This window comes from Psammomys obesus, unplaced genomic scaffold (assembly GCF_907164565.1).
Source record: "Psammomys obesus unplaced genomic scaffold, mPsaObe1.curated_primary_1811, whole genome shotgun sequence".
Classification (NCBI taxonomy): Eukaryota; Metazoa; Chordata; class Mammalia; order Rodentia; family Muridae; genus Psammomys; species Psammomys obesus.
Window position 1 is genome coordinate 35074687 of NW_026596051.1, and position 9090 is coordinate 35083776.

The 9090-nt window shown below is 41.7% G+C and overlaps 1 protein-coding gene across 2 annotated transcripts in view; it reads left to right on the top strand.

Annotated features, from left to right (window-relative positions):
* Nucleotides 1-679: 679 nt before the first annotated feature.
* Anapc4 (anaphase promoting complex subunit 4) overlaps nucleotides 680-9090 on the top strand; it is a 31022-nt gene continuing 22611 nt past the window's right edge. For both annotated transcript variants that reach the window (XM_055624114.1, XM_055624115.1), the window contains exons 1-7: nucleotides 680-957; nucleotides 1962-2067; nucleotides 5357-5489; nucleotides 7225-7299; nucleotides 7417-7443; nucleotides 7536-7580; nucleotides 8670-8754. In XM_055624114.1, coding sequence (XP_055480089.1) covers nucleotides 829-957; nucleotides 1962-2067; nucleotides 5357-5489; nucleotides 7225-7299; nucleotides 7417-7443; nucleotides 7536-7580; nucleotides 8670-8754 — 600 coding nt within the window. In that variant the 5' untranslated portion in view covers nucleotides 680-828. The remainder of the gene's footprint in view (nucleotides 958-1961; nucleotides 2068-5356; nucleotides 5490-7224; nucleotides 7300-7416; nucleotides 7444-7535; nucleotides 7581-8669; nucleotides 8755-9090) is intronic.

Below are 9090 nucleotides of genomic sequence, written 5' to 3' on the forward strand. Positions count from 1 at the left end.
TTATACTTAAAACTGCCCCCCGGAATAGCGTATTGACTATCGGGGTTGCCCGGGTAGTGCATGGCTGCATTTTCTCACATAATCAATACTTGGATAGCTATAGAATAGATAAACCCTGGTTCCTCCTCCCTGTGGGGGGGTTTGCGACAAGTTGTTAAGTGATCGTTTAAATAGAGTGAGACATCAAACTGCTGGTCCCTTGTCAGGGAGGGTGTGAGCACTTTAATATTTGTCTGTAAATCGAAATTATTCAGTGTTTTGTTTTTAAATGGTCATTTCCACCCAGTGTTAATTTTCTTTTAATTTGTTAAAATGCTTCTGATAGGGAGGGGTTTTGCTGTTGTTTTTTGTGCTACTGTGCAGCCAGGGCTGAAAACTACCAAGAGAGTGCCAAAGGAGGTTCCAGTGTATGGTTTGGGACAATCAAGGGACTGTCTCCACAGCAGCAAATTTCTGAGCAAACGGAAGGGTTCCCACCGATCCGCACTTACACTGGAATGATTGCTCTGTGCTTGCTGGGCACCGAGGTAACCGGAGTAGGGGACATTCGGGACCCGGAGCGCTTTCCGCCTAAGCGACACCCTAACCACGCCCTAAGCGCCGCTCGCCCCGCCCCGCCCCGCCCCCGAAGCCACTCACTTCCTTTCGCGAGGACGTCGGCTCCGGAAGCTTGCTCGGAGGCGGAGGGAGAGGGCGGGGAGAGCGGCTGGCTAGAGAGCAGGCCGAGTTCGCGACCCTGGCAGGTACCGCTGCGTGCAGGGCTCTGCGCCAAAGCTGGTAGTCGGGTGCGCGGCGGTCTTCACCTGAGCATCGTTGCAGCCTGCCCCCATGCTGCGCTTCCCGACCTGTTTCCCATCCTTTCGGGTGGTGGGAGAGAAGCAGCTGCCACAGGAGATTGTTTTCTTGGTCTGGTCACCCAAGCGGGACCTCATCGCTTTGGCCAACACCACCGGCGAGGTAAGTGAGCGGGTGAGGGCTTGCCTGTGTTGGGACCCTCGAGCCTCAGTTTCCCTTTCGGCAGACATGGCGGATCACCTGTCTGCCCTGCCCCTAACATCTCAGCGTGCCTGATAACTTAAAGTGAAAATATAAAGGACCGTATCTGCCAAACGTGGTTTCCGTTCCATTTCCTGTATTGCTAGAACAAATTCCCTCAAAGTTCTGCACACCCAAGTCGCCGTGAATTGATCTGGCCAGGGACGCAACATCCGAGTAGACCCTCAGACTCTGCCCAAAGTTGGCTCTCAGATTAGGAGAATGAATTGTCAAGCCCAGTTGGGACTGTGTGCGTGTGCAGTTGGTACGGAGGATGTTTGATGGTTTAGAACCCCTGGCTAGAAAATGACAGAGCTGCCAGCATGGGCTAAGATTGCAGTCCGTATTATTGTTGTTATTTTACTATGTCACAGCCAGCTTTCGGTGCCGTTCGTGTTACTTTTCTTGTTGTTGTCTTGGACAGGCTTCTTTTTCTAAAAAGTAACTTTAAAAGATAGGAAAGAAGCTGAGACAAGGCTCAGCAATCAAGAGCACTTGCTGTTCTTATAGATGACCTGGGTTTGGTTCCTGGCACCCACATTGCTCCTGGTAGCTGTCTGTAACTCCACTTCCACGGAGATCTGATGCCCTCTGCTGGCCTCCTTGGGCACTGACTGCTGCCCAATGCGGTACAAATATATACATGCAGGCAAAATACTTGTACACATACTTAAAAAACAAAGATTAAAAAATAAATAAATAAAAACAAAGATAAGAAAATGTTTGTGGTGCAGGGCTAAGTTGGGCCTTCTGAGTTCACTGATTTCTTTGAAAATATCTTACATTCATTTGGATACTGTTGTTCTGTTCTTTGGATAGCTAAATACTGAAATGTAGTAATTAAAAATTTTGTCCTGTTGATCTAGGTTCATTTTATTTCCGAAAATGAGTTTGCAGCTTTCTGCTATTATATCTTTTTGTCTTAGGTTTTACTTCATCGACTTGCAAGTTTTCATCGAGTTTGGAGTTTTCCACCAAATGAAAATACAGGAAAAGAAGTGACCTGTTTGGCCTGGAGACCAGATGGCAAACGTATGACAATGCTATAAACATTTTTCATTTTCATAATGTGTATTCTAAAAAGAAACCCTGTTTTTAAAAAGAATACTTTTTTTAGTATATTTTAAAATTGTGGTTTTACTTCTGTTATACAGGTCTTACTGTAGAGCACTGACTGGCCTGGGACTCACTGTGTAAACCAGGCTGGAGTAGAAGTTACAGAGATCCACCAGCTTCTGCCTCCCAAACGCTGGGATTAAAGACAGGTTGTCATACCTGGCCCAATATTAGAATTATAAATACTAGTTTGAGATTTTTTTTTCTTTTCAGAATATTTAAAATATTTTTCATGAAAGTCTGTTGTTGGCAAAGATAACCCTTTAATGAACTCTGGCTACATGGCAGATAGAATCAAAATCTAACACATTTGCAGAACACTTGGCATTGTTCTTTCTGCTCTCTTGTGGTGGTTCACCACTCCCCATTCAGTGCCATCAGAGCCTTTTTCTTCCCCAGATTCATTTAGTGCTAATGTGAGGTTCATAAGGATTCTGTATGTGAGCAGGTTTGCCACACCCGAGAGGCCATCCCCTGTGACTGTCCGTTCCCACAGCTCTTTCCTCCTGCTGTGGCTCTCATCATTCATCGCCCATGGGTGTGTGTGTGTGTGTGTGTGTGTGGGTTTTGTCAACTCGTGGATAACAATGTGACCCAAGTCAAAATTGTTAACACGCTCAGAACATTAGGTTTTTTTGTTGCTTGTTCATTGCTAGAGGTTTTTGTTGTTGTTGTTTATTTGTATATGATTGCACAGTTCTCCAGTGTGTACTTTGTCGTTGACAGCATTGTATCACTGTGTCAAAAGGTTGAACGAGCCTGAAGATACTTTAGAAAAAAAGTTAAATTGCCTTTGTTAAATGTATATTTCCTCCTGCTTAATTTTTTGATAAATATAAATAAGTACTTAAAACTTCTTTGAAAACATAATCCCCTAGAGATAACTGTGTTTTGGTGAACAACTTTGACAACACTTCTCCATAAAATATGTACATAGATATCTGTTTGTGAACTTCCATCTGAATTCATTTGATACATACTATTTTGACAGGTTTGGTTCAGGCTCAGGATGAATAGGCTTGCCATGTTAAATGACCAGATACTAACCCACTGTGTTTGTATATTGGAATTTACATCTTTTGGTCCTGATGCTTATTTCATTGCCAGTTTCGGTTTTCCTAAGCATTATGTGAGCATGCCGAGCGTGTGAGAGAGCTTTATGTGATTAATTCCTTAGATTCCTTCCTAAACAGAATTTCCAGGAATGCTTTTAAAATCCCTCAGTCATTCACAGTCATTCTCCACTTCTTTTTCTTAGACATTGACTAGAGCCTGTAATACCAGGGGAATGTGGATGAGTGGGGCGGCTCTGTGTACGTTATAGTGCTTGCCGCCAAGCCTGAAAACCTGAGTTTGAGCTCCAGCACGCACATGGTGAAGGAGGAGAAATGACTCCTAATTCTTTGACTGTCACACATGCGCCATGGCACACCTTTGTGCCCATGAGCACTCAAAGTAATAAATGTGAAGAGGAATTTGCACCTCCCCCCATAGGGTTAAACTCAAGACCTCCTACATGCTAGGCACTTTATTGCTAACCTGTCTAAAGGCCAGCCTGGTCTAAAAAGTGAGTCCAGGACAGCCAAGGCTCCACAAAGAAACCCTGTCTTGGGATGGGGTGCGGGGGAGGGTATCTCATATAAACTGAATGTTTCATGTTTTTGTTAGAAAGCAATCATTTCAGGTGTCTTGTATTTGGAATACTGAGGCAGGATTACTGACTCTGAGTGAGTCTGAGGGATATAGCTCAGTAGTAGGATGTATAGAAGACCATAGGTTCAGTTTCCAGTACAGAAAACAAAAATGAACAAAAAGCCATAAAAGAAAAAAAAAAAAAAAAAAAAAAAAAAAAAGCAGTCCAGTCTAGCCCTTCCCCAGGCAAAGTTGCATTTAGGGGCATGAGCTGAAACTCACTGCTCTGTTTTGAGGGTCTGCAATTGTGTGTGTAGGAAGGTAATGACTTACGTAGAGGAAGTACACTAGGTAAGTCAGCCACATTTCAGAGGACAAAGATGCGTAGCATTCAGTCATTTGCTTCTTAGCATGGGATAAAATAAAGAGAAGAGGACTTCAAGAAAACAGCAAGTGGAGCCACTTTCTGTCTTGTAGGCTTGTGTATGTTTCACCAATGTTTTTTGGTAATAAAGGTATAATCTCCCAGGAACTGTTAGATATTTTCTTGTTGAAGGAAGGTCCCAGTGTAGAGACTTTTTTTGTGTAAGTTAATAAATAGAATACGTGGAAAGGTTGTATAAACAGGTCATGTGTGAACACTTGACAATAAGCTTAAATAATAGACATAACTATATGCAAAGATCTTTTTTATTTTTTAAAATACTACTTAAGCTGGGTGGTGGTGGTGCTTGCCTTTAATCTCTGAACTCAGGAGGCAGAGGCAGGCAGATCTCTGTGAGTTTGAGGCCAGTCTGGTCTACAATGTGAGTGCAGGATGGCCAAGGCTACACAGAGAAACCCTGTCTTAAGTCTAACCCCCAAAATTAGTTAGAGGAATAGACACACCCATAAAAGTTTCACCAACATGGCTGCTTTAAACAGGAGCCGAAGACGACAACAGTAGACATATTAATGTGGTCAGGGGAAAGCCTAGGAGGCCTCAGAGCCACACAAGGAACTCCAGGCAACTAAGAATGCGAGAGAAGAGAATTGGTCTTCCCCAGGGAAGAGCACACTGTTGGTTATCCAAACCCAAAGGGCCAGCCTTGAAACAGATGGACAAGTAACATTGTGCAGACTGAGCAGGTTGTATTTCCGTATTAGGATTTTGTATGTATGTAACAACAGTTAATAAAAAAAGGCCATGAATTTTGAAGAGAGCAGGGCAGATATATGGGGTGGCTTGGATGGGGAAAAGGGAAGGGGAAATTACATAATTATAATCCCCCAAAACAAGCTCCTAGGCTGAAATAAAGTTGTTTAGTTGCACTTACTTCCGGTGTACATGCAGTGCCTGTGCCATAGCACATATCTTGAATCAGGGGACTAAACTCACGGTGTTCAGGCCTAGTGACAAGCTTTTGCACCTGCTGAGCCCATTTGCTGGCCCTCAAAGAAGAATTTTTAGGTATTTAGAATATGTTTGAAGTAGTAAAACTGAACAATAAGTGAAATGCCTGTTTAATTTTCTGAAATGTTACACTGATTTATTCTTTTTGCTTGTCTGTTTTGTTTTCTTACTTTGTTGTAGTTTTGGCCTTTGCTCTGGCTGATACCAAGAAAATTATTTTGTGTGATGTGGAAAAGCCTGAAAGCTTACACTCTTTTTCTGTGGAGGCTCCAGTCTCTTGTATGCATTGGATGGAAGTGACTGTGGAAAGCAGGTAGAGTACCACGGGCGGGGGAACTTGGAACGTTTTCAGAGCTTGCTTTCATGTCATTTCTCAGACACATCCTTGCTGTGTGGCTAGGCCACCCTCAGACTGGAGGTCTTCCTGCCTCTCAGCCTTCCAAGAGTTGGAGATTATAGACATATACAGGCGCTGCCCCTGAAATTTTCTTTCTATTCAGTGGGGATGAGTGTTGGTCTTGAGTGTGTACATGTTGAAGTTTTTAGTTTAGATTGTCAAGATGGAATAGTTGGGTTTTTTTATTATTTGTGTGTGTGCTGTTTTGTGCTTTGTCCCTTGTTAATGGATATTCTTGGTGCATAAATAATGCTCAGTGGAGCAGACAGCCTGACAAGCTCCCACGGTGTCCTTGGGCTGGACCCTTCCCTTATTTCCTGGAAGAGGTTTTCCATCTTCTGTGTAGAAAAGGAATGCCTGGGTTGCAGCGAGGAAGGTGCAAAGCACCAGTGATACTGGCTCATATTGGAGACAGGAGTTTTTGAAAATGTGACTTCCTTTTTTCCCAATAGTGTTTCCTTCCTCATCTTCACAAAATTACTGTCAAATGAAGATACAAATCATGAATGGTAATCGACAGCTTTTTTAAGTGGCACCTAAAAGAAACAGGTGACAAAGATTTAGTCCAGGGTTTGAAGTTCATAATAATTAAACCAAATTAATTAACCCATCTTCAAATAACCAAGGATTGCATATAGTTATTCCTAGAAGATGAGAGAAACACAGTAAGTCATGTGATTTGAGTCCCAGCCCAGGTCACTGCTACTTAAGCAGCACATTTCTAAAGGCTTAAACATGTTCCAGGGTATTCTAGGGTCTCTCAGGCAGCATGTGTGTTCCAGGGTGAAAAACATGATTTCTAGTCACTACTTTTTCACTTTCTCAAGCATTTATTACCAACTGTATTTGGAGGTAGAGTTGAGAAACAGAAGGCAAAAATGATATTTCTGATGCATACATTGTAGTAGACACCTATAATCCCAGTTGTGAATACTGTTTCTGGAAGCTGGAGTGATGGCTCGGCAGTTAAGAACACTTGTTTCTCTTGCAGAAGATCTGAGTTTGGTTCCCAGCACCTACATGACAGCTCACAGCCTCTACAACTCCCAATCCTAATTCTTCTGGCCTCCTCAGGCATCATGCACACAATGTTTTGTACATATATTCATGCAGGCAGAACATAGATACACATAAATAAATCCAAAAGAATAAAAAAAAAATTAGAGTATTTCAGAATCAATGGTGTAGTTTCATATACCCAGAAGGCTATCACATCCCTAAATCTGCCTAAGCCGTAGAACCAGTTATTAAATAATACAATAATCTCAGTTGCTTTAAATTACTCTTAGTACTTTGTTTACTGTGGTTTCTTAGATGAGAATACAGAAATCATAAGTTCTTAGTCTATCTCAATATTGAGTACATATTAATATATTTCATATGCTGACAAAAACATTAATATTTCTCAATATGTAAAGTGACTAGGCCAGTTTGTCAGTTTGTTTTGAAAGCAAAACAAACCAAAAACCAAATTCCCCTTTATGTTCTCATATGGGATTGTTGACAATGTTTGTTTTACAAGGGTGAAATATTTTTTGCTTGTATCTATGTGCTAAAGTTAAAAAACTAGGAATCCTTTAATTGCATTTGTAATGGAAAGAGGAATAGAATCACTGCTGTTGTGTAACGCTTGGCTCCCTCTCCCTTTCAGTGTCTTAACATCATTTTATAATGCTGAGGATGAATCCAATCTTCTCTTGCCTAAGCTGCCCACGTTGCCAAAAAAGTATGTATCAGTTTTATGTCTTTGGAATGAACCTTGTCAATTTCTCTTTTGCTTTTAACAAGGTACCAGGTTCCCATGTGTTTCTCAAGAGTATATTTTATCTCTGTTTTCTCCTAGTTACAGCAACACCTCGAAAATATTTAGGTAAGAATACCTTTCTTATTTTCAAACAAGGTGGTCTTTTATTATTTGAAAGATAATATTGAAGGATGACCCAATTTATGTTTTTATTTTAGTGAAGAAAATTCTGATGAAATTATCAAGCTCTTGGGAGATGTCAGGTAAATCTTACAGATACCTTATTTGATTTCTGGAAGGTGATGTTTTCACATCTGAGCCAGTTGATTCTTCATCATGTTACTTCACTGTTGACATTGAAGTTCCTTAGTAGCACACAGATGGAAGTGTCTGTTGTGTGGCCATTGATTTTTCTAAATTTTAGTAATATTATAGTATATCTTAAGAAGATAGAAGTACTAGAGTTTCTAGATTTAAGTTTTCCAAGTTTTTAAAGCCTATTTTATGTAAGAAGTGGGAAATAGTAAGAGCTGGAGGGGACGGGAACTCCAGAAGCAGAGCAACAGAACAAGATAATTTGAACACAGGGAACTTCCCAGAGATTCACTCTCCAACCAAGGACCATTCATGGAGATAACCTAGAACCCCTGCACAGGTGTAGCCCATGGCAGTTCAGTGTCCAAGTGGGTTCCACAGTAATGGGAAGAGGGACTGCCTCTGACATAATCTGATTGGCCTGCTCTTTGATCACCTCCCCTTGAGGGGGGAGCAGCCTTACCAGGCCACGGTAGAGGACAATGCAGCCACTTTTGATGAGAACTGATAGACTAAGATCAGAAAGGAGAGGAGAACCTTCCCTATCAGTGGACTTGGGGAGTGGCATGCATGCAGAAAGGGGAGGGAGGGTGGGATCGGGTGGGGAGGAGGGAGGGGCTTATGGGGGGATACAAAATGAATAAAGTGTAATTAATAAAAAATTTAAAAAAAGAAAAAAAAAGAAGATAGAAGTACTAGAGTTTCTAGATTTAAGTTTTCCAAGTTTTTAAAGCCTATTTAATGTTTTTGTTTTCATTACCTTCGTGACAGACCTGATGGTACTGTGTATTATCTGGGAAAAGGATCATTTTGTTAGTGATTGTGCATAAGTACAGTTGATGCCGTGTAATTTTATTGTAAGCAGAATTTTGTTGTTCTTTTGGAAAAAAAAATAACAGGTTTTAGCAGTAGTGGGCTTGCTGCAGGCAGAGCTGTGTGTAGTGTAGCTGAAAGAGTAGATTAGCAGTCCTGCCTTGGTTTAATGTAGCCAGAGCTGCTGTTGGTCCTCCTCAGCTTGTTGCATTGTTCTCAATTAGGCTGAACATCCTGGTCCTTGGAGGAAGCTCTGGATTTATTGAGCTTTATGCTTACGGGATGTTCAAAATTGCCCGAGTAACAGGGGTAAGTTCTTCTTCAGAATTTTCTGTTACTCTTAGAAAATAGCAGCTGCTTACATACAGGAAGTTGAGTTTGTTTTGTTGGTGGTGTTTTGGCTTGAGTTCACATTGAAATGCTCACAGGTTAATTTTAGTAAATAGAATTTAGTGTTAGTGTGTCTGCAGCGGTCAGGAGCTATTGGTGGAACTAGTCAGGTCTCTCCTTTTACAGAACCATTGGCCGGTCCACTTGGCTGTGACTCACTGGTTCTTCAACCTGTAGTAGAAAGAGTTAAAGTGGGTGGCTGGCATGTGAGCGGTCACAAAAGCAGCCTCTAAGCTCAGTTCCAAGTCACCCAGA